Below are 26628 nucleotides of genomic sequence, written 5' to 3'. Positions count from 1 at the left end.
TGCATTTTATATAAAACACTTTATTTTGTACATGTTACAATTTGTTATTAGTAATTTACAAAGCTGCACGGTATGATAACACTGTTAAAATGGTGAAACAGTTATCAGTATAAAAAGAATATGTTCATATATTGAAACATTTGAGACACACATGATTTACAACTGACAACTGTTACTAATATCTACAATGTTATTTACACGACAGAACACTGTATGGGATGATTGGCCGTTTGTCCAGGTTGCAGATGGACGACGTTGACAAAGACTGTATGCAGACACTAAAAAAAGCATCCATATACAAATACAATTGAATATGCAGACTGAAAAAGGCATGACACTGTTACAATGGTCTGCTTTACCGATGTTTGTCGCTTGTGTAGACCTCTAAAATAAGCGCGGAGGACGAGAAGCATGTAATGTAAACATGATCTATGTGTCTGATTTGGACGTCACACTGGACGACAACAAGCGAAAAACCTAAAGATCATAATCAGCTGCAGCTGTGGGGGTCCATTCAGGGGACAAGAGGGATCAAGTCCAAAGAGGAACATATGAGAACACCAAAGAAAACACTGGAATTAGTCTGTCAGAAGGTTTCAGATTGAGGAACAGGATCATGGCCAAACAAGTAGTCACAGGGCAGATCATTTTTTTAAAGAATTGCTGGTAACCTTGAGGTTTTTTCAGCAGGAGGCACAGCTGGAGGTTGTCTTTCCAAAGAGTGCATGTTGTTTATCAGCTTGCTTTCCCTGGTTTACCTGTTCTTTCAGTTGCATTACATATGACATCTGAAAGCAGACCATTTGATCAAATCCCTGGCCTGCTTGCCCCAGAGCATTTTTCCACTGAGATGTGTTTTCACTTATTTCTGAATCCCAGAGCTATAGAGGGTTCATGTTCTCTGCCTTTCTCCCATCACCACTGTTTTCACTTTCTCATGTCTACCACGCTGTACATTTATAAACATACACACCAAAGCTTCTGATTCATGGAGCTGTTAAAACGGCAGAAAAATCACCTGCCATGACAAAAATAGCTGGACTAGCATTCAGATTGTGAAAGGCTGCTTTTAAATTGATGAACAGTAATAATACACAAGCATTACATTTGGCCACCTTAAAGTAATAGTTTGACATTTTGGGAGATACGCTTATTTGCTTTCTGGCAGAGATTCAGATGGAAAGATTGATTCCACTTTCTGTGTACATAGCTAAATCCTCCTACCAGTATCTCTTACCCTTATTGACATGTTATATCTAGTTTGTTTAATATAAACGTACTTACATGGGCAGATTTCGTTCCCAGGCTAGCTGTTTCCCCTGTTTCCAACTTTTGTGTTAAGCTAAGCTAACGGCTGCTGGCTGTACCTTTATATTTAACGGACAGATATGAGAGTTCAATGGATCTTCTCATAAAAGTCTTAGAAAGGGAATATGCATATTTCCAAAAATGGTTGAACTATTTCTTTAATATACGGTATTGTATACAGAGTTCATCCATTGGTGTCCTTTTTAAATTTTAAAAATGTGTCATCGTAGACCACTACATTTTAAATCAAGATAGCACCATTGACTAAAGCAGTTTGAGCAGTTGTCGCTGCGCCTCTCTGAGAAAACCTAAAGAGTAAATTTGAGCTTTGTAAAGACAAAAAGTATATTTTAACTAGCAAACATCCTAACAGTAACACTATATATACATATTCACAGATTTAAGTTCTTCCATTTAAGAATGGACAGATATGACAAGACAAAACAAAACTGATTATTCCACTAAACAAAAGGACTACTTTAGACAGTAATGTGAAGAAAATTTCAAGTAATAGGATGCAGTCCAGTTTTCCCCAAAAGGGAGACGTCCAGTAGATGAGCAGTAAACACTTGATGTTACAACCAGCTCACCCAGTCAAGAGAAGGCACAAAGGAAGGAGGAAGAACAGTCAACACTTCAGAGACATACGCAGAGACAGAGAGGGGTTGTTGGTCCAGAAAATAAAGAGCAGTGTGCTGAATGACATTCTGTCTTAAACTGTCCAGATTCTGAGTGCCATGATGAAGAAAGTGCAGAGTCTTGACAGGGAGCTTCACTTAACATAGAGGCATGTTTCTGTGCAGCAGAAAGAAAGTGTGTCAGTATGCAAGGTCCACCTTTTTGTAAGTATTATACATATGAATATACAGTCTACACTACATTTCTACTATCATATGTTTTTGAAGGTTTTTGCCAATACAATTTCTTACTTGTAAAAGTCTAAAATTAATGAATTGTAATTTAACTAATTTAATTTGCCCTTAAGCTCTTGGAAATGCCTTATTGTATCTTGATTAATGAGGCTGCAATATGCTGTGAGCTCCTAATGATCCAACCATGACAGAATCAATGTATTGTTTTAATCTTTTTTTTGTACAGCTAAAAACAAAACAAGATCTAATGTGTTAATCAACTTTAAATGTGCTGGAAGGAGGATTTTGTTGCCCTTTGACATAGTCAGGCAGTTAGGCATTCCAATTCCCAAGGTATGCTAACCGTCTGTATTTTCATATTTAACGTACAGACATAACAGTAGTGTAAATCTTCTCATCTAACTCTTGGTAAGAAAGCAAATGAGTCTATTTCCCCAAAACTATTCCTTTAAATCTATTTCCATGCTTACTAGGTGTAAATCATGAGCCATATACAAACCAATTTAAAATGAAAGCTGCCTCATTCAAACTTAATTGTTTAAATATTTATTTCAAAGCCTAAAGTAAACACTTTCTTTCCATCTTATACATAGTTTATTTGGGTAGGGTAATTTCGTTTTTATTTTCCAATCTGGACCCTATTTATGTTTTTGTGTGTAAGAGACAGATAGGAACAACAATCTTTAAAATTGGTCCATTATTAACCGTGAAAGCTGTTACCAGCAGCCACAGACCGGGCTGCAATGTAACTCTATGGGGCAAATGTGCATCGTCAATTTGGTCCACTAAAAGCCACTGAATGGCTCAGATTATCATTCTAAGTGTCTGACAACATTATGGAAAGGATCCCTACAGAGATGGACCTTTTTAAAACCTCTTTAAGACCTTTCTGTTTAACCAGAAACAGCTCAGAGGTCGCTTGCGCTAAACCTACCAGACTCCATTAAAAAAAAAACATACTTTCAGCGTGTATAGAGCCAACATATTTTCACATGTAAATCGGTAAACTACGTGTTTATTTCAACCAAAAGTAGAGTTGTGATGGTTGGAAATGTTTGGACCACTTTTTCACGTTGGAAAATTTGTGATGCTAAGTTTCATAGTTTTATTTTGTTTCTGTCGACTTTGAATGAAGTGTATTTTACGATGCTAAAATTACAGTTTATTTAAATGGAGTCTGGTGGCTTTAGCAAATGCAATTTCGTGTATGTTTTTATGTTTAAAAAAGGATCTTACTCTTTAACAGAAAGGCCGACCTCCTTAAAAATCCCTTCCAAAATGTTGTCAGACACTTATAGAATAGAATAGAATAGAATATTAATCTGAGCCTGTCAATGGCAAAACCAGCACTTTTGGGAACGTAAATACAAGCTGCACAATTGCCCTATTAACTTACATTGTAGCTTGTTTCGCCGCTGCCGACTGCAGCGATCTTGCCTAATACTGGACCAATGTCGAAGATTGTTGTTCCCATCAGTCAATTAAACATTAGAAAATAGGTGTTTGGTGTTTTAAGCCCCCAACGTCGCCTTCCAGGCAGCGCTGCCTGGAAGGCACTAGGATTAGGCAATGGTTAGGTTTGGGTTAAAACACAACGCCCAGGATGGGCGCTACGAGGGGCACGGGCACAAGGGGACCACTGGTGTGAATAAAACACTTTAAAACCTCCTTAAAAAGCCGGGTTTGGTTATATAAAGCGGTATACCCGGTAGTACCCTTAAAGTATGTTTGTCTTTTCATCCCAACATACTGTTGGTCAGCTGGTATTTTTGACAAAGATCTTGAGAGGACTCTTGAAATTAAGAACCTGCTACACAGTCTTTAAATTAAGAAAAAATACCTTGTTGTTCATGGGAGAGTTTCATGTGTGTGCAGAGGAGCTCTCTCTGCGGGTATCCACAACACTACAGCACATACAAAACACAAACACATTAGATATCATCTTTCTAGGTAAATTGGTTACCTTATTTACTGCACAAAGAAGTAGCCACAACTTAACTCAGGTTTATATGGCATGAAGCATCTCTATATGGCACACAGAGCGGTGATATACAGCCAGGTACGACTTAAAAACCACTTTACACACAGACACACTGCTACTGCCAGACTGCTGGCAGAACAAGGAATGTCTGTGTCTCCAAATGGTTTCTGTCTCATTGTATCAGCTCCAGGCCTGATTGGTGGAGATTTAAGAATGATAAATCTGTTTCCACACTGGCTTGGCATGGCTTGAACCCTTCGTCGTCCTCCAGCTCTCAACAATCAAACTAATCCTTTTTTCAGCACAATCTTGACCAGACTCCGGACTCCGGACTCCGGACCTCCAGACACGGTATCTCAAACTCACTTCCCTTTTTCCTCATACCCTGGTTTGTTTGGTCCATGTGTTTATCTCATTGCAGTATGAAAGGAAAAACAAGAGAGGCACTCACGCTTGATGATGCCGTACAAAGTCTGCAAACTGCCGGTCCTTTGCGTAGAGCTCAATAATGCGTATCCTGTCTTGGATTTCCTGCAGAAACACATGGTATCAGTCGAAGAGGGAGCATTACATCAGAGGCAGATAAACAGTAAACTGAACAGGATGTGGCTCAATCAAACCGTGACATTTTAAACTCACCAATGACTTTCCTATTTAACGGCAAGGCACATCTCCCACCTGAAATTCTGTACAACAGTATGGATTTTTGTGTGTGAAACGAATGAAGAAATTTTAAAAAGGCACCCAGAGTACGTCCGTATCAGGCTGGTTCTTGTCTCGCATTGCCAGACCTTCCTCCACAGCGCTGCAGAGGAGGGCCTGGCGAGTCCACACAGCATTCCGTGATGGGAGAAAAACGTGCTCTGGATTATTGGCATTTCTTTAAACCAATCACAATCGGTTTGGGCAGCGCCTAGTGCCGTACGGAGCAACGGCGCCTCTGCAAAAATAGCCTCGAGGAGGAACTTGTTTTGGTGGACGTGTAAGGTTGTTTTGGTCATGCAACAAAAACTCAGATTCGACAGATAGTCTAGCTAGCTGTCTTGATTTACCATGCAGAGATCTGAGGAGCAGTTAACCATAGCCATAGTTTAAAATGCCAACCCAAAGATAGCGCAAGGTAACGGACATCCGGCCTAAATGAGGGACATCCGGCAGAATTTCGGGCGGCACCGGAGCAATCCCGGAAGTGGAATGCAGTGTATATAGACTAGGCTGGTTCAAGTCTGTCCAAACTAAACTATTTGTTTTTCTCCCCCAAAAACTGGGCTTTTCCAAAACGCTGGCTTGTGTTTTTCCAATTACATACAGTATTATATGTTTCTGAGATGACCCATTCTGCATGATGAGTACTTTTACTTTTGATACTTTATATTTTTATGCTAATACTTTTGTACTTTTACTTAAGTAACATATCTAAGTACTTCTTACTGTACACCACTGGTCACCTCTAACTTTTCCTGTGATTACCTATTTTAAATGTCAATTTACCCGATCACACAGTACAGCTGTAATAACTAACCAGTATTTATGCTGCAGCAACTTAGCATGACTGCTGGACAAAATTTCACTGGATAGTAAACAAAGTCTCTTCATGTGGCTAAGACATCTCTTAAATCAACCAATAGATAGCACACGCACACGCACACGCACACGCACACACACGTACACACACGCACACACACGCACGCACACACACACGCACGCACACACACACACACACACACACACACACACACACACACACACACACACACACACACACACACACCCACACACCCACACACCTCCTTGGTCAGTTCACTGTTCTCATAGATGTGTCGTATCTCCTCACTGCTGAATTCAGTGGAGGCCTCAGCGCTGGCACTGCTGTACACGGGAGCTTCAGGATAGCGGCGGTAGTAGTGGCTGTAGCCTGTAGTGGCTTCACTCTCATACATGGGGTTGTACTTGGTCGCCCTCTCCAGAGACGGTATACTCTCTGCTTGCCTGCGGAGCAACACATAAAAAGATAACTGAGCTGCGGTGAATAAGACTTTAGTGGTGATTAACCTTTATTAACCTTGGATAAATCCTTTTAGTTTCCAGGCTATCAGAAGGCCTATTGTGTTAGGTGTTAAAGGCTTTTTAGAAGTAGATCAGCACCATATTTGATCAGTTAACTGGCTTAGGTTAACACAGTGTTACTAATATCCACTGGCTGCTCTGGGAACCATGTCACACACACACAGACACATAGATAGATGGTAAACAGGTACTTTGTGTATCGCTGTGTCTGCAAAAAAGAGAAAAAGTAAAGGAAGGATCAAAGCAGGACAGGAGGAAAGAGACACCCAGGCAAAGAGAGAGAGGGTGGCCCTACTGCTGTAAGCCTCAAGGAGTAAAGGGATGGTGCGGTGGATAATTTTGGCCATCTAACTGAGGATACAGTCATGGGATGTCTCAACTTATTCTGTCCCCTCAGGAAAGTAACCAGGCTTCTTTAATCTTAAAAGGATAACATGGAGGAGAGAAAACTTCAAACACACTAAATTGAAGTGTTTCTGTTCATTATCAGACAGAAAAGTATGGTTTGTTTATTTTCAAGAATAGACTTAACAGCTTTTGCTGATAAAAAAAAAAGAATCTGACTGTTAATTCATCACATACTGTTCATTTTACTAAGCAATGTGGTGTAGGTTATTATATGTATATAGGATGTATACAGTATTATTATGTATGTGAGAGTCAGCATCACATATATATATTCTGTTTCTGCTTGGTCCACAACTTAACATCTATTCAAACCCAGGGCTACATGTTTGTTTTTTGTACAAACATACGGATGCATCTTTACATCCTACAGAAATATTCTCGGTCTCTTGTGCATTATTTTTGTGCACATATTGTAAATTCAGCCTGACATATTTTTTATCTTTGGAAACACCTTATATCTCCACTAAAAGTTAAAATACAGTAGCTCTGTAGGTTTAAACTAAGCTTGGCCACACAACATACAGTAAGTAGGTTCTCCAGAGTTTAAAAAGTAAAAAGAAAGGATTTTCTTCTGTCAGCACAATGATTTGTTTGTTAAGGACACGATTATGTTCTTTTGTATTCACTACTGTGTCACTCACTGATAACTAAACATGTAAATCTAAATCTGAAAACTATGGAGAGACAAAGTGAGAATGGCATGGCTTAAATGCTAGATCTAACTCGTGGATGGCTGTTGAAAGCTTTGGCCATATGGAGTGTTTTTTCTCACCGTAGGGGGTCCTCTGGCTCATCCTTATCATACTGATCCCGTAATGTCCTGGCGAGGAAGAAAATGACTCCGGAGGCCACCAATAGGAATCCAGCTACAGAGGCAATTGCTATGCCGACCACCAGCGGCTCAGATACGTACTCCTCACAGTGCTCTCCTCTGTACCACCAATTCTCCCCGACGCGACACCTGAGATGACGAGGGAACATTTGTCAGTTCTAATTTTGACTTTGAAACAAAAACAAAAGACTGAACACAGACTGATTCCAGAAGAAAGACATACCCATCACTTTTCTTCTGTTTTTAATTATATGTTGAATGATTAAAGAAAAAAATTAATGACCAAATCCTCAATTCATGTATTGTGTTTTGACATAGATAATAACAACAATTATAATGTTCTGTATGTGACATTAAATCATTAATGCCTTGTTTTGAAATAAAACAACCCTTCAAATGTTTGTTTCCTGTCTCCATGGAGCAATAGTACTTTTGGTTGGACAGCGTGCATGTTTTATGATGTGATAGAGGGTGTGAAACAAAGGTTAGCACTCATCTTGGCACACATCCTCCTTTCTGTCTGTTCATAATCATTCATTTTAAAGTGCACCACATACAACAGTTTCAACAGAGCCAGAGGATATGTTTCTGTCACATATTTGAATTATTGGCACGTCATGTTATTACACACATTGACTCATGCAAATGTCTGTTTGGACACGGAAACACATACACAAACATACTTAGACACACACACACTTACAAAAACAAACACACACACACACACACACAGCAGAAAATAAAACACAATATAATGAACAATATTTTACCAAACAAAAATGTTATAATATGCATCCTGGATCATGCAGCTAAAAAATGGATGACAATATTAAATAAATCTTAGTAAGTATGCCTCCCCAAATGGTACTCATTGTTTTCATTTACCTACAGTACATTTAGTGCCATAGGGCACAATTAAATTAACATAATAAACTGCCAAAGGTTTGAATGTTGACTCAAAATGTTGACATGATTTTCTTTTAACAACCTTGATTTGGCCAGACAATATAAATGTTTGGAGACAGTTAATTGCTATTTGTAGCCAACTAAGGTGTAGTTGGTTATGATATGATTATAATTCTTTAGGCTAGTGCCTATTTTTACATCCTAAGTATGAGAAGCCAAATAAAAAATGTGCTTTGGAACAAATGTTTGGAGTGTACTGAATATCTCATCTCCACACAATCAACATCCAGCCATCTAGAAGATAATAATCAGGCCTCCTGCATGAACTATTGAAAAGCTGTTTCTGTGATGAAGCACTGGCCTTGTAAACCTGCAAACTCAGACACTCTTTCCCCGCACACACACGCAGATCACTTCCCCTAATCCCTACCCACCTGCAGATGGCTCCCTGGCCGGGGATGATGTCACACTTGCCGTCATTAAGGCAAAAATCAGACCGCAGCTCACAGATACTCTGACAGGGCAGGCTGTCCACGCTAAAGTAGCCAGCATTACAGACACACTCCGCCTCCCCCGACCACTTGTTCACCTTACACTCTGCATACTCGTTACACGCCTGGAACTTACAGGGGTCGGCCTTGTCACCTGGAAATGAAAGTACCAGGAGTGTGACTTTTATATATATATATATATATATATATATATATATATATATATATATATATATATTTAGATATAAAGAGAAACTGTAAGAAGCAGCTCTCAGACATGAGAGTGGCATCGATCTTATTAGCCAACTCTCTGCAAGTAAGCAAATGAGCATACTTTACAAACTGTTCTTTTAAATAACACCAAAAATAAAATACAAAATTAACAAACTCAACTCAACAAAGTAATAGCCTTTTAAAACACACAGGATTCTCAATATAAAAACAAAACAAACAGACATACAGACACATGCATAGACCATACTTCCTCCCTTTTTAATGCAGCCCTAACGCATGCTGGGATCCAGCATTGTGCGCTAGCTATGACTCAGACAGATTATGACAGTTCAGTCATGATCATAAACACAAGCATGAATGACTGATATTACGAATGGCCGATTACAAGCTGAATGATGTTCTCCTAAACAGAAGCCTGGAGTTCGATAACCACGAGGAAATTTAAAAAAAGAGCACAGAAAATGACACGCTGGTTCTATAATAGAGCCACATTTTCAAAATGTAAGTATAGTGCAATATAATATACACAAGGTGTAAAAGCAGAGCTACTTAAAGTTATCAGTAGGTCAAAGTGCAGTTAATGATATGTGTCAACTTGGCTGCTGTTCAGAGAAGCCCTGATTATCTCAACCCAGCTGACCGTGTCAATCACCTCTTGAGATCAAGAAGTGCCACGACAAGGATTCAACATCTGCTTTCCCAGGCCTTTTTACATACAAGCACGTTTTTCAATACTGTCTCAGTGAAAGATGACACCCATTATGGGAATAGTTCAACATTTTGGGAAATACGCTTTCTTGCCGAGAGTTAGATGAGAAAATCAAAGCCCCTCTCATGAATATACTGTATCTGCACTTTCAATATGAAGCTGGAGCCAGGAGCTGGTTAGCTTAAATTAGCAGAGCCTACAGACTGGAAACAGGGGGAAAAGCTAGCCTGACCCTGTCCAAAGGTAGTCCAAAGGTAACAAAATCAGCCGATTAGCACCTCTAAGATCACACAGATATTAACATTGTATATCTTCTTTGTACAAAAAAAAAACATTTGCGGTTTTACAGGGAGTTATGTGCGGGAATATTTCTTGGCCCAGCACAGTAATTTCCTCTAGAGCTTTACAGGTGCCAGTCAGTAGATATTCTTTCCTTTGAACAGAGCTAGGCTAGTTGTTTTCTCGTTTCCAGTTTTTATGCTAAGCTAACCATCTGCTGGCTTCAGCTACATATTTACTGCACAGACATGAGAGTGGCATCGATCCTCTAATCTAACTCACTGCAAGAAAGCAAAGAAGCATATTTCCTTTAAGAAACATTTGATAAAAGCTTCAAACAATTGATGCTATCACAGTTGTCTTGATCAAAGCAATCATAAAAACACTACAGTGTATATCGGTGAGAACCTACCTGACTCGACATCCAGTGAGTACTTATCAATGGCCAAGTTCATGGTCTGGTAGGCTGTGTTACAGAAGTCCTCCAGGATCAGATAGACAGTGTTGGTGACGGTTTGTGGCACAGGTTTGCCAAATTTCATCCGACTGTTTACCACAATGCTGCCGTTCCTGAAGTTCAGGATCTCCAGGTTCTCAAAGTTACTCAGGTTGGACTGCAGGTAGGGCACGAGCTGGGAAAAGATTGAAAAATGTACAGTTTGTGGCCGGGTTGGCTCAGTTGGTAGAGCAGGTGCACATATACAGTACATAGAGGTTTATGCCTCAATGCAGAGGTCCAGGATTCGAGTCCAACCTGTGACGACTTCCTACATGTCTTCCCCTCTCTCTCCCCTTTCTCACCTAGCTGTCCTGTCCATTAAAGGCAGAAAAGCCCAAAAAATAATCTTAAAAAAAAAAAAGTACAGTTTGATGTTACACCACAACAGTGGGACTACTGATAACCACAAGAAAAGTAAACGTGAGAGGTTTACCAGCTCTATGAAGCGTTGCTCCAAAGCTTTGTATTCTGGGGAGCTCTTGTTAAAGAGATCATCTGAGAAGATCATGTTGGTCACCCTCAAGCTGAAGAACACCATCAGTGCTCGTCCAGGGTTCACAGGCATGGCGATATTGACTTGGTCTGTGCCGTGTGCCACACCAAACGGAAAGCTAGTGCTGCCCTCCTCTGTGTGGTTAATCAAACCATAACCATAATGGATCACATCATAGTCCTGATCTCCAATGGTGGCATCATCCAATCCTTCGTTAGCAGTCTGGATCTGGGGGGTAAAAAAGATGAGACTTTCTATTTCTAACTGGGGTACGTTTACTTTGTCTAAAGCTTAGATGCTGTTTCCACAGATTTGTACAAAGAAATCCTCATTTGAAAATGGAAATATATGCACTTTAGCTGTAGTATCATTCAAGTTTAGGTATCCTTACACAAAAAAAACTTTAAAGTGCTCATATTATGCTCATTTTCAGGTTCATAATTGTATTTAGAGGTTGTACCAGAATAGGTTTATGTGGTTTAATTTTCACAAAACACCATATATTTGTTGTACTGCACATTGCTGCAGCTCCTCTTTTCACCCTGTGTGTTGAGCTCTCTGTTTTAGCTACAGAGTGAGACATCTCACTTCTGTTCCATCTTTGTTAGGAGTCGCACATGCGCAGTAAGTACTGCTAGCTAGTCAGTTGCAGAGTATGAGGGCGTGCCACACTAGCAGCTAGGGGAGCATTATAACGTGTGTTACAAAGTGACACACGTTCGTCACGGAAGTATAGGCTGGACTACAATAGAGCTGTTTGGAGCAGTTTGTAAACAGTGTTTTCTCTGAAAGTCCCTTTGGGATGGACTTTGGGCTTTTTCACTTTGTAAACCTATAACGTGCACAAAAAGATATATAACACAATAAAGGAAAGGGGGAAAGCCAAAAAGCATAATATGAGCACTTCAAAGTTTAAACATTAAAAGGAAAAGCAAGATGTGATTCCTCTATTTCAAAAACAAAAAAATGTGTATTTCGTGATATTTTGCCACATTTTTCAATTCAATTCTTTTGTTTTACCTCAACCAGTGAGGGGATGGTGATATCAGTCTGAGCAACATCAGAGATATGGGTGAAAGGCGACTCCCTTTCTGGAGACAGAGTAGTCGGTTGGGCTGGCCTCATGTTGACCAGTAAGATCTCATCATCTGTAAGATCCACTGTTGAGATCTCTGGAGCTGCTGGGCCCTCTTCCTCTACAGGTGGAGCTTGTCCCTCGCTCTCTGTTGCTTCCTCCATGCCACCCGCTTCAAATACAGGTTCCTCAGGATAGGTCAACATTACATTAATGTCAGCGTCTTCCGCAGGCTGTTCAGGGTTAACTTCCTCATCTGCAGATGGAACATCTGTGAACTCTTCTTCTGTGCCCTCATTCACAGATAGAACATCTGTGAACTCTTCTTCTGTGCCCTCATCTGCAGATGGAACATCTGTGAACTCTTCTTCTATGCCCTCATCTGCTGCAGATGGAACATCTGTGAACTCTTCTTCTGTGCCCTCATCTGCTGCAGATGGAACATCTGTGAACTCTTCTTCTGTGCCCTCATCTGCAGATGGAACATCTGTGAACTCTTCTTCTATGCCCTCATCTGCAGATGGAACATCTGTGAACTCTTCTTCTATGCCCTCATCTGCAGATGGAACATCTGTGAACTCTTCTTCTATGCCCTCATCTGCAGATGGAACATCTGTGAACTCTTCTTCTGTGCCCTCCACCAAGTCTTCACCAACAGGAAGCAGATCTGTTTCTCCTGCCTCCGGCTCTGATTCTTTACTCGCTACATCTACAGCCGCAGTAGGTGAGACTAGGGCAGGCAGGTCTTCTTTTTCTGTGGTCTCAGTTGCGATTGTGGAGAACTCCAGCCCCTCTGGAATCTCTGCCTCATTCACAACTACTTCATCCAGATGCTCCTCTTCCAGAGGTGCCGTAGTAGGTTCTTCTCCAACTGCCGCAACCTCAACTTCCTCTGTTTCAGCTTCAGAGATGGCACCTGCATTTATGGTGACGTCTTGTGTTGTCAGCCCATCTTCTGAGCCAGTCTCCTCAAGAGACACTTCTTTTTCTTCTTCTGTGGATATAGATGGTTGGATCAAGACCTCCAGGTCGTCTGTGCCTGAACCAGAGGCCTCGATTTCCACCGGTGGTTCAGACAGTGTGACACCCTCTGGCAGCTCAGGTGAGGGAAGCTCAGCTGGGAGCTCTGCTGGTGGTTTTTTTTTTACAACAGGAGTCTGCACAGTGTTCCATAGTAGCAGACCCTCCTCCTCAATGCCTGGAAAAACAAAGACGAGAAGAAACTCAACTCAATCTCTGCTAGTCTTTTTTTATAGAAATTGGCTACCTTTTTCCAGAGCCCAGAGGCAAACCAGACAAAACATTTAATTTAAGATCGACATAGTGAGATTTTAGAGGTACAGAAAATCATCTGTCCATTTCCTGAGAAGCAATTTCAGTGCAAACATAAAGCAGTAGGAAGTGCAAGACTTCAAGTGTCACAAAAAGGGAAATAATAACAGAAAATGTAGAGGTGAAAAGAAAAAGCACATAGGGGGATGCATTGCATGTGTGAATCTATGATTATGTTTAGGATAAACACTCACCGCCAGCTTCAGGTGATCTAGTGGTCAGGACAGGAGCAGGAGACACAACTGCAATCTCCTCCAGAACAACGACGTCATTTTCTGTGTTTGTCACTGTGTTGGTTTCAGAGGGCACAGGCAGGACGTCGTCTTTGTTGACATTCTCGGTGTCCTCTTCTAGGATTAGGACCTCTGGTGGCTCATCAACAGCATTAATCTGCATCACAAACAGGCTTTATTATCTAAACCTTTTGGCACACTCTGGAGTGTGACATGCAACAGGAGCCTTGATTGGCCAGCTGTTTGGTGTTTAAAGGTCAGGCCAATCAGAGCTCCTGCTGCTGCTCTGTGAGTTGGACATCATTTATTTTTAGGAGGTACACTGATTGTGTCTCAAATTAAATGTTAAAGCAAAAAAACAAAATTAATTGTGAAATGGAATAAGGAAATGGAATTTAAAAATGTGAAATAATTTTCTTTTATTATTTCATCATTTAAATAGTTTAATAACAGCCTAAAAAGCAGTTTTCCGGTCTACTTTGTCAGAAGTGTAACCACACCCAGCAGTGATGTCACGGTGCACTGACTAAATGTAAATTTGTTTGAAGTTAGTTCTGTAGATGTAAACGTTTTCAATGAATGCCCACAGTAAAGAAATGTGTCTATTAACAATTACATTACACAACAAATACATGTCTTTAACGCAATTTAAGATAATCTGAAAATCTTTTCTTTTGTGGGTTAACTTCTTACTCTGCCGCAGTGATGTAGAAGTGCACTCTGACTAACTGACGTTTTATCCACTATTTTGTCAAATCTGTGACCAAATAAATACTAATAAGCATCTTTTATCTACTCTCCTTACTGGAGCATTATCTGTAAGTACTATTTTTTATTACTGCTGTTTTGGGATTGTTGATTTAGTAGAGGTTAGTTTTTCTATGATCTGCGTACTACTAAGTCTCTATAAGCTACTAGCTGTCTGAGGCTAATGTGTTGCTGATGCAACATTCTTAGTGACTGTTGAATAACTGTTGGCCAATGTATTTCACTCTTTTTAGTTTTACTCTTGTGGACTTTATGTGTGTGATTACTTGATTAATTACCATGTTGTACTTGCCATAAGGACTAATTAATGTTGATCTTTCGCATGTGATATTTAGTTTCTTCTAGCTACTGTTTTCACAGTTTCACAATTGCTTCCAGTAAAAACCTTAAAGGTAATCTGCTGTCCTAAAACATTATAGGAAGTGTATTTAGCTCGCTGCATACTGTAGCTGTGCACCAGATTTACACTGAGTTTATTTTATTTATTTAACAATGTTTTTATAAATTTTTCATTGCTATTACAATATTTAACAAGAATTTTCAACAACATTGTGTGAATTTGTCTGAATTGTGAGAGTCCAATATTTCCATATATTCTTTTACCTCATACCATACATTAACCATATTAAGAACTGTAGGATGAGCAGTATGTGTTCTTAAGTATTTAAGCTTGGCTGAATACAGGTTCCAATGCAATGGTACCTTAAAGGAGCCTGACTCTATGTCCATCCAAGACAGAGCATCTCCAAAAGAAAAATATAGCATTATAGTTCTCAATTGTGTTGCTAAATAGTTCCAATAAAGATTTGGACATTTCAGCCCCACAGTATGAAATGAAAGATACAGCAGAGATAAGCGGATTTGAGGACATTTCTTATTTTTATATCAATTTCCTGAAGATTGCTGTGAGTTTCTCGAACATTCCTGCAGGTGGTGCGAGAGGGATATTTTGCAATAAATACATGAATTTAGGCAATATGTTCATTTTTAATTTTATTCCGGAGATACTACCAAACAGGCCGATTAGATCTAACAGTGCTGGCATGGATGTGTTTAATTGTTTTAAGAATAAAATTATATCTATTCTATGATCTCTGTTGCCAATTGTAATCCCCTGTATTTGTCTACTAGATCTAATTGCTATTAGTAGTGGTTCAATAGCTAGTATGAACAGAAGTGGTGATAAAGGTCAACCTTGGGGGCAACCTTGTTACTTTGAGTTTATTAATGAATCATATAAATGGAAATTGAATTAACAAATGCATGATCCCTTTTGATTCATGAATTGGCTGATCTGTATCAATTATTGTGGTAGCACGCTTCAGGCTACATACTTCTAATATCAACTCAAAGAACGCTTGAAAAAAAAAAAAAAAAAAAGAGCTGAAATTTGAATGCTCCAAATGAGAACCAGGGTAGCAAAGTGCTTCGGTGTCACAGTAGCTCTGCACTCTTGCCTGTGAATCAATTACTGATGAGAAGTTTGCCAAACTCTCCCAACTCATATAATGAGTCAAATTAATCACTTAGCAAGCTGTGCTATAAAGTGAACCAGCAGACACATTTAGGGAAACCCAAACTCTGATTACCATCAAAGCGCACAGTCGACCACAAGACAGCACAAATAAAGACAGAATTAAGATGGTATTACTTGTCTGAACAAACTCATATGTGCTGTCTCTCCTCTTTACTCACTGTGGTGTGGTGCACTGTAGCTTTTGCCCCAGAATAGCAGTGGATTATTATAGCAAGAGCCAAACTAATCCTCAAAGCCTCACTTCATCCTCGCTGGTGAGCTCATCCCCTACCTGCACTGGTGTGGGTCTGGACAACATCACAAGCCAGTTACAGGTTATCACAACATAAGTCATACTAAAATTATCAAGCTTCCTTAAACAAAAGTGAGGTTTAGTGAGTGAGCTGTGTGGAGCTCAAATCAGCTGGATAGCCCAGAGAGAGACTGTTGTCATGATAGTAGTGGAAGTAACTTGTTAACTCACCGCGGCTACGTCTGCAGCGTTGACAGACTCAGGGACCTCAGACACTTTGGAACCAGCGGGGGAAACAAATATTAATACATACTGACACACAAAATGCAAATGCGCAAAATAGCTAAAATAATCATGTCTGCAGGAGTCTGCAGAATCTCTTTTAACTGATACCATATCAGCACTGTCAGCTTTCATTTTGACAGCATTACCTTCAGGGTTAAATATCTGCAAATCAGTGCTCAATCAGCCGCTGTGGGGCCAAGGCTATTACTGCATCACCACCAAAACAGTAAAAACAAAGCCAAGCTGTGCCTTTAAGTTCCCCAGCCACATATGTCAGCCATATGAGAGTGTTTAGCCATCACGTCACATGTCCAAGCTGTGAGCTTAATGTGAGCATCAGATGGCATGCATCTCCAGGGGAGCTCGCTAACACAGTAAACTAATGATACACATTGTCTTCAAAACATGAGCAGGGAAGACCATACAGGATAAAGAGATGCTATAGACATTATCACATCATTCAGTTTCTTCACATTTCTGAGGAAGGATCCTGGCCAGATGTAGGAGGTAGCTAACCTACTTACTGACTGGCTAAATCTAACAGATGCAGTGCTTTATATCTCCCCTACGTGAGCATTTGAGTGTGTGTTTTACTTTTATGACTTCTGCTGCATCAATTTCTTTTTTGTTAATATACAGTCCATCATGAGTCTGGTAAAGTACTGTAACTGTAAGATCCACTGAGTGTAAATCCAAAATAAAGGACTAAACTAAAGCAGGAGGAGGACTCAGATTTCAAAAATCTTGTTTTGCTCAACTCTCTTTTGCAGACCACTTAATGACAGGGATTTAGGTGTCGCACAGAATAAATACAGTTTCTATAACTGATGACTCTGTTTTTTGTTCATTAAAAATGGCCCACTTTGAGCTGAAAGTTCTTATAAATATGTCTCTGTCCTCTTTGACAGAAAGAGCAGACAAATAAGAAACAGATGAGACTATTAAAACCCTGGAATGTTTTCTCAAGTGGTGTAGCGTATGTTGTAATATCAGTGCTGGGTCTAATGTGTCTCTATTTGATATGATGTTTGGAGGTTTGCCCGGCACTGCATGCACTACCTCTGCCAATGTGTTCCCAGCGACTTCGCTGCCATGCCAATTAAATAAGCTATAATGGTGGCATGTGTGTTCTGTTACGGTGCAGGGAATATAAGCTGTCATGCACTGGCCATCGTCTCACCACTCTCTAGCTCGTTGTTATGCAGGGCTACAGTGATGACGTTTTTGACCTCGCTGATGGTGTAGACCACCGTAGGGAGCTCCATGACCTCACGGTATGAGTTCTCCACCCGGTTTGACTGCAAGGTCAGGTAGTCCAGTTGCTCAGTGCTCACACCTTCTCCCTCCACCACCACTGTGACAGCAAATTCCGCCACCACGCCATCCAGCCTGAAGACACCAATATGTAGTAGTTACATCCAGCCCACATACTGAACAGGGCTAGGCAATATTTCAATATTATCGTGTATTTAGTTGAATCATATTGTGATATACACTCCCTGGCCTCTTAATTAGGTACACATACTGTATAGCATTTAATGCAATGCAACATATCTTCCACACATTCTACATTTAGGAAGATTAGAATGTTTAGTTCTTGTTGACACTGTTAGAGAGGGGTTCATTCAACTATATGTTTATTACTGAGGTCCTTGTTAGCGTTGGTTTTCTACTGGACTGCATTATACGCAAATGTGTTTATAATCACTTTTGTAAATGGAAAGGGCAAAACATGAATAACACCTCTCAATATAATACATTCCAGTCCAGCACCACTGCAAATAATAAATAATAAACGTATAGTTAAATAAATACCTATCTGACGGTGTCAACAAAAATGGAACATTATTATCTTTGTAGGTTGGTAGAGTTTATGGAAGAGCTGTTTAGATTTTACAGGTATACCTAAAAAAAGTGGCCACTGAGTGTAATTATATTTTGTTATTGGTTTACAAAATTATGCTGCCCAAATTAACAATCCCAAGCAAATTGTATTCAAACTAAATATGGTTATCAAGGGTTTTTTTTATATGCGGGAACAGTTTTTTTTTATGTAAAGCACTAAAACAGTGAAACACAGTTTATTGCATTAAAACATAATTTCAATTACTTTTGTGATATTTTGCATGTATATCAAGATTTTTATCATATATCAAGACATCCATTATTATCAGAAAAATATTTTAATTTACTGTTGGTATATAATTGTGCAAAAACATATGCATTAAGTACATTTCAAAATATATGTCTTGTCTTTCCCACAAGCTACTAAGGGCCTTGCGGTGAGATCGTTTTGTCTGTTTCCAAGGTAAAGAGTAAACTTTCAATGTCAATTCTTATTAATATTGTGATATTCAGGCATATTCCCCTGCTCTAATCTGTTTTATCACATCAGCTTTGTTACTCTTTTTCTATCTGTGTCTTCTGCTTGTGGCCACTGTGCAGATACACAAGAGCAATAAAAGAGTTGAGTGCCTTGTCCAAGATTGTCAAATGAGAGGAGAGGGTTTCATTTTTTCATTTTTCTCACCCAAACGTGGTGAGGAAATCAATAAACTAGCATCTAAACACTACTTAACGTTCATATTATACACACCTTTACAATAGGAAAGTATAACATATTGTCTAAGAGGATGGAAATCACTCAGGCATTAGTGTGATTTAATGTCCAACCTGTTAAAGAGTTGTTAAGCGATCACAGATGACTGATGACTCGAGTGATTTACTCCTGCTTGGAATGCAGGAGCTCAACTGTATAGGCCCCAAAACGGTCAAGTCAGCAGAATGATCAATATCATGATAATAAACATGAAAACCGCACAAGATATTCCAGACCCTGGAAAAATCCAATATATCATCCTTCATTTGACTGCTGGGAGCCCTCCACTCTGACCTAGTTTGTTGGGTTTCTGGCGGACAGCTTAGCACGTGCCGGCCCGCACTCGGCCGCATGTAGAAGGAGATCCAATTTTTCCCTCTTTAGCTTCACACATACACAGAGGCAGTCAGACAGAACTCTACTCCTGCTGCGCCCTGTGATCTGCAGTTAGTAAAAACATGCAGGATTAACACTGTGGGAAGGTATAAATATGTTTTTCAGTGTACTTAAGGTACATATGTTTGCACAATTATGGCCATATAGTATACAAAGTATGGTTAACAACAAAAAGAGCAGGAAATGTGTGTTTAAAATCTCTTTTTATTTTATTTGTAGAATACAGGGGTGGATTGTAACTAAGCACTGTGCTTAATTATAAAATATGACGAATTGTTAAGGTTAAACTGCCCAATGTAAATTCCTTTTACTGTCTGCTTTGACAATTATGGAACATTATATGCAAACTATGAAGTGCTATATAAAGACCCCCTGCCCATAATCTATAAAACAAAAAAGCCCATAATACATAAAGTTGGTCAAATTGGCTCCACCTTGACCAGCTACAACATTGAAAGACTATATAGGAGGACAGAACCAGGCTAACTCATTCCCCGGTTCCAGTCTTTATGCTAAGCTAAGATAACCGGCTGCAGCCTTACATTCACCATACAGAGGTGAGAAGTGTATTTCCCAAAATGTCAGACTTTTATTTCAAGATTTGTACTTGTTATGGAGTATTTATCACACTGAATTGCTACTTTTACTCAAGTCAAGGATCTGAATACTTCTTCCACTACTGGTAGTACAATAGCAAGAAAAACTGTCACACCATTACCCACCAACTTCATTTTTACCTTCGTGCCCCTGAGACCAGGGTTGGGTAGCAACGGATTACATGTAATCTGGATTACGTAATCAGATTAAAAAAATCAAGTAACTATAATCAACCCAATTACAATAAAAAAATGTGTAATCAGATTACAGTTACATTGTTGAGGATTACCTGATTACATTTTATCATGCAACTTTTTTATGATAGCCTGTTTTAATTTGACAAGCAGTTCATTCGTTTGTCCACTAGATGTCACTATCATCCAATTGCTAGTGAATTGTTAGTTCACACAGGAATGCTTTAATGAGAGCAAAAAGATTTCTTAGATGTAATGTAATAATAAAGAGAAAAATAAAATGAGAATTCATTGATCAATTCTGTGGCGGTTTCTTTTACTTAAGGTGCATATTTATTGAAGTGATCTAAGAGTAATCCTAAAGTAATCAGATTATGTTATTATGTTTTGGGTAATCCCACTGATTACGTTACTGATTACAAAAATTGCCATGTAATTTGTAGTCAGTAATGGATTACATTTCAAAGTAATCTGACCCAACCCTGTCACATCTGACACACACACACCTTTCACTCTAACCCTCTTGTTTTACACCCCTCTACCAGAGGCTGATTGGTGAATTCGTAAAGCCCTGATAATCTTCTCTATAGAAGAGCACCTGCTCACTTGGTTGGACCCATCCTGATCCCAGTTAACATGTGAGTGACCACACTAAGACCATTAACACAGGCAACTAGTGACAGACCTTAACACGTGCCCACACTCACAGGTAAATACAGTGGGAGATGAAAGTGACGCCACACACACTCACACAGATCTAGCTAACGCAAGGTTGAGAGGGATCTGTGGGCTTAAATACAAGAATATTCAAGGTCAAACTACCACAGGTGACTCACCCTTCGGTGTCCTTCTGGGGCCTACATAAAATAAGGAGAGAGAAATGCAGTTAATGTTACAAGTTGAGGTAATTTTGGTCATGCTGTGAGGACAGTTCTTTTGTTCAGAAGATTAAACTACAGCAGAGAGACTGACCTGAAGTCCAGCACAGACACGCTCTTAAATCCAGGAAGCCCCTCCAGAGCGTCCTCTATCTGCAAGCACAAAAATGATCCAAGCCTCATAAACAAGCCCCCAGAGGTTTCTTATTTTGATGGGGGTTACAATGAACTTGCTTGGCAAAATAAATCAGATTTATTGTTCCAAAAGGGCTAATTTTGATCAGAGCAGCTAAAAGGTCTTGAGTTTTTTGTGGTGTGGCCCAGTTCATTATCCTCGGGAGACTACTGCACTGTGGTCAACTTTTTTTATTAGTCTACAAGGCCTTGCTTCTATGCCCTAAGAAAAAAAAAAAATCCATACATACACTGACCTAGTTTATTTAATCCAACCGAAAAAGAGGACACAGAAAAAGGTCTCCAGGGCCTTTTGTCTCCTGGCTTGTCCTCCAATACCTCCTTCTCTACATTCATTTACTACCCTGTCCTCTGCTCTACTCACACTTATAATCTGTTCAAGGCACATGAGTACGTGTTTTCGCAGTGTGTGGGATTTTATGTGTATAGTAGATCTCCACCAAGAAAAAAAACAGGTCAGGGAAAAGCACCAACAAATTTACTGAATTTTCTGAGTACCTGTAAATCCACTGAAATTGTTTCCAAAGGTAGAGTTCTGTGCATACGTGTGCATGTGCAAAACTTTATCTATTCCCAAGACACGTCATAACACTGTATTTTCAGAACAAAGTTATGTCTAACAGTTTGGGTTTAACTACTGCTGCTGTTAAAGTGTACTAACAATGCATCCATCACAGACCATAAACCAGGAGATATTGTGAGTCCAGTCTGGAGCCAAGATACAGTAGCACTAAGGGGAGTCATAAAGAGAGACAGACAGAAGGAGACGGAGCCAGAGACGAACCTTTTCAGCAAGCTGTCTGCTGAGTGTTTGGTGCTGAAGGCTGGCAGGATCGTTGAGGTTGTCGCTGAACGTCTCTCCGGTCAGGAGGATGCTCAGCTCCACCACCTGCTCCAGCACAGTGGGGGTGGAAGGCTGTACGGCAATGTCATTGTCCAGCTGTACCATGAGAAAGAGATACAGTAATATAGAAGTTAAGTATGCACATTAGTAAAACATTGTGAATCTGTAAACAATCTGTGAGTACACTCACCAGACTCTCCTCCACCTCTGGGACAATAGTGGCTGCCTTCTCCACCTCTCCATTTGCTTTGTCTTCTGGGTGGTTGAGTTCATGTGTGCAAAAAGGGACTGTTGGTTTATTTCAAGTGGATGTGAGCTTAATCTTTCGGCAGGTGATGTGATTCCTGATGGCTGTATGGATTAGACAGCCCTAACCCGAGTACTCGAAATCTTAGACCTACTAGCCAAGCTCACTCACTAAACACAGAAAGATTCACTAACTTGCATAGAAAGCTAGAAATATTGTAGGAATATGTACTTGAAAACACACAATAATGGTCTGAAACTGAAACAACAATGCTTGTGCACAGATACAGATACGGCAGGATGTTTATATGACAGTAAAGACACCATGATTTCCTACAGCTTACAGTGACACTGACCTAGCTCAGGAGCTTCGACAGATTCTGGGGCTGTTGGTGTTGGTGAGCTGTGAAACAGTAGAAGATTGTTTCAACATTGCTGAAATCATTATACATAATAGAAATAAGCATACAGACGCACACTGCAGGTAGAGATACAAGTTAGATCCAAAGAATTAGGCTACGGTTATTATTATTTTTGTTTTGTTTAATCAACAAATGCTCGAAACAAAACCAATTATTCATTTATTCTGTTAATAAGTGCAGTATTGTCTTAGCCAAAGCCTGATATAGCTGCCCTCAAGTCATGGAAATAATTGTTGTCTTACAACTATTAGAACACTATAACAATAATAAGAGGATTGATACCACTTTCACATTTGAGAGTGGTATCAATCTTCGTATCTAACTCTTGGCAAGAAAATTAATTTTTAAGTGTATTTCCCAAAATCTAACTCTAGATCTATAGTGTTGCAGTGGGTGACATACAGTATAACAGCATTGATGAAGGAATATGTAACCTCAATTTAAGGGTATGAATGACAATAACATGAAGGCATTAGCTACTGTATATCAGACTGTGGCTACACAGACGAACACTTGTTAGCAGGATTAATTCATTGTTGGTTTTGCTTTTTATTCATGTGATTTGTTGAAAATAATATAAAAAAGACCAAATAATGTTATATTTGAAACTAAGAAAGAGGGAAAGCACATATACTGTACAAAGGACCTACTGTATGTCAACATTAAAGTCTAAAACCAAAAACAAAATAGGAAACAAATCAAACACAAATGAACATGAGACGTCTGAAGCCATGTGTGGTAACTGACGAGTGGGAATATGAACAGGTAAGGCTGAAGAGCCTTGACAACCTTACCTGCAGATATGTTGCCAGGACCTGGTGGGCTCACTACAGACAGTGGGAAGAACAGACACATTTACAAAACACAGACTTAATAATGATGATATCAATATATGTATGACTAAAAAGGAGAGTTAGAAAATATGTTTCTTTTACCTTTTCAAACCTGGCAGTGACATTCTCTAGAAATAGAAACAAAGCAGAGACGATATTATGTTCTGCACTGCTCACAGATACTTTTTTATTAAAACATTAGTCAGCCACTAACCTTTTTAACCAGAGCCTGATGCTCCTCTGATTGGCTAAAGTAGCTGCCAATATATTGTGCTGTGACTGTGCCCTCCTGGCATTGGCTCATCCAGCTTTGGTACTCTTCTTGCTCTGGGAGGCGGTCCCAAAATATCTTGAAAGCCTCCCATATGGTCTCCTGGCACACTAAACAGACCAAAGAAAAACATTTTGAAACACAAGCATGCAGAACTTGTTCCATAGTAGTGTTTTCCAAATTATTTTGGTTAGGTTGACACTTCAAATTCAATTCTTGTGGAGGTTTCTTCTCTGCAACAAAGAGCACTCTGTTGGCTCATTAGAAGGGGAATACAATCATCGTTAATTCATTCAAACAATTGTAGATCTTTATATTATAAGCAGGAAGTTCTGAGGCCAAAGCTAATCCGTGTCCATTGCCATATAAACTTCATGACATAACTCCCTGACATGAGTCAGCCTACTGGGCATTGATCCAAAGGTGGTGGACAACCATATGCTCCAGTCTTCTTCCCTAATCAACATTCTGTGGGACCAGTGGTCACCTCCAAATCCAAATCTATCTTACATAACAAATCTCAACTTTTCACCTTCTACAGACATTCACATACTGTCTGTTGGCACCAACAAGAATGTCTTTGTCTACGTCTAGCTGCCCAGGAGTTCACTGACAGGAATCACACATTGATCTCAGCACCCCTGTTTCTTAAGCAATAACAGATCAAAATGTTTTTTCTCTCTTGAATATATTGCTTCGCAGCTGCAGCCCACCTGTGCTGCACTGCATGTGTTTTTGAGGTGTCAATTCACAACAACAAAAAACACATTTTCTCACTTACCCCTAGATATATCTAACGGTGATGGAAGAAGTATTTAGATTCTATACTTACGTAAAAGTAGCAATATCACAATGTAAAAATACTCCTAAGTAAAAGTTCTACACTCATAATTGTACTTAAGTATTAAAGTATATACAGCAAAATAAAAACTTAAAGTATCAAAAGTAAAAGTACTTAGTATAAAGAAAAATGAGAGACATCCACCTCTGAAGTTTCTGCTGCTACACCAGAACTATGTGAATAAAATTTAGTATGTGATGCTTAAAGTATTTAGAAAAAAATGCAGTGTGTCTTTCATTAGAAACAGTGTCGCTTTTACTCTGACTTATCACAGATATATATATATTTTTTTTTATAATGTTTATGTTTCAGCAGTAGCTTTTGGGGCTGCAGTAGCTCAGACTGTGGGGACTTGGTGCAGTGCAAGTCCCTGTACAAGTGTGGACTGGTAGCTGGAGAGGTGACAGTTTGCCTCCTGCGCACTGCAGACGTGCCCTTGAGCAAGGTGCTCTGACTTCTCGCCTTAATGCATGTGTATAAGTCCTGTTACTGTGTGTGTGTGTGTGTGTGTGTGTGTGTGTGTGTGTGTGTGTGTGTGTGTAAAATAACAACATTAAAGTATGTCTTCTTCTTCTAAGTAAAGTAGAAACACCCCATAGACTTGGGCGGTTTCAGAGGTTTAAAGGGGAACTCCGCCAATTTCATACATCAAAGTCTACTGGTCTTTGGGATTACCACTGCCTATGTGAAAAAAGTTGTATGAAGTCTTTTGTGGTTCCAGAGGGAGCTATGCAGAATTTGATAAAATGACTTGAGTGATATCACTCAAGGCAACATCGGTTGGGGCTAAAGACTGACCCTGTAAGTAGACCAAAGTCTGTTGTAAATCTGGTAAGGCTTAATTGCAACTGGTGTCCCAACAGTTGTCTACCTACATTCTTCTGCTTGACCCCAGGTGGATCTCTTGTTGTAAACATAGCAAGATTAACACTCTTGTCTATTAGATAATTAATTCCTTGGGGATGGGACAGTGGGGACAAAATCTCACAAAATCCCAAAAGTTAGCTGTTGTTGTTGCTGACATCACTTCCTGCCATTTGTGTTTCCTCACCCTTTATCTAACCCAATGACAACAATATAAATATCCATCTGCATACAGTGATCTACTCTGATTTACGTTCAGTCTTACCTCTGAGATGAAAGTAGTTTAGGTGGGTTGCAACGACTTGTTGGGCGGTGTCTTGTGCACAGAGTTTGACTCCACTTTGGAAAAGGATGTTCCTTTTCCGTCGAGAGTTAATTGCATGGCCTTCATCAGATACCTTGACATCAGATACACGAATGACCCGCGGAAACACCACAGACTGCTGACTATAAGGCAGGCTCAGGTAACCCATAGAGGAACCCTCCAGTATTGCATCTGGGGTAGCACAAAAAAACACATTTAAGACTTAATGTTTGACTCTTCTTTGGCTAAGTAGTATGCAAAAAGTTTTAGTTTAAGTTAACTATAATACATACCTGCCCTTATGTTAAAAAATATGACCACAAAACTAAATACAACAAAGTAGAAAACACATCTCCAAGATACAATGCTCATGTTAAATCCGTGATTGTGTTTAAATCCGTGGACTTGGAAAAGGATCAAGTAGATATGCGTTTCCTCTCAACAGCTTCTTACAAGTTTGCATAGTTCAGAAGTCTCCAGACGCATAAAAAGTAAAAGAAGCACATACAGAAATCATTTGACGATACTGTGACATGCTGGTTTCCTGCTTTCCTCCTTAGCTGAAGGAAGGTGTGTCCCACGGTGTTGAGAGGACAGCCCTGG

General features: G+C 39.6%; 1 protein-coding gene across 1 annotated transcript; it reads right to left on the bottom strand.

Annotated features, from left to right (window-relative positions):
- impg2a (interphotoreceptor matrix proteoglycan 2a) lies at nt 1–26628 on the bottom strand. Its single transcript, XM_031293146.2, has 22 exons — nt 26319–26628; nt 25987–26217; nt 23960–24126; nt 23848–23873; nt 23707–23739; nt 22847–22893; nt 22435–22499; nt 22185–22340; nt 21300–21358; nt 21164–21184; nt 17722–17930; nt 16488–16531; nt 13681–13876; nt 12100–13352; nt 11020–11307; nt 10500–10719; nt 8809–9019; nt 7409–7597; nt 5949–6150; nt 4613–4692; nt 4021–4084; nt 1–2103 (listed from the first exon to the last, which is right to left on the bottom strand). Exons 1-21 carry the CDS (start codon nt 26395–26397, stop codon nt 4042–4044), a joined length of 3819 nt encoding a protein of 1272 aa, XP_031149006.2. The 5' UTR covers nt 26398–26628; the 3' UTR covers nt 1–2103; nt 4021–4041.

Source organism: Sander lucioperca, chromosome 8, assembly GCF_008315115.2.
Source record: "Sander lucioperca isolate FBNREF2018 chromosome 8, SLUC_FBN_1.2, whole genome shotgun sequence".
In the NCBI taxonomy this organism is placed as follows: Eukaryota; Metazoa; Chordata; class Actinopteri; order Perciformes; family Percidae; genus Sander; species Sander lucioperca.
Note: the sequence above shows the minus strand (reverse complement) of the source record. Positions and strands in the feature narration are given on the sequence as shown.

Bases quoted from the DNA above. Each gene is read 5' to 3' on its own strand.
- impg2a (XM_031293146.2), bottom strand. From the start codon at position 26,397: ATGAGCATTGTATCTTGGAGATGTGTTTTCTACTTTGTTGTATTTAGT. The intron at 26,218-26,318 runs GTATGTATTATA...GTGCTACCCCAG, and splicing joins ATTTTTTAACATAAGGGCAG to ATGCAATACTGGAGGGTTCC. The intron at 24,127-25,986 runs GTAAGACTGAAC...TGGTCTGTTTAG, and splicing joins AAACTACTTTCATCTCAGAG to TGTGCCAGGAGACCATATGG.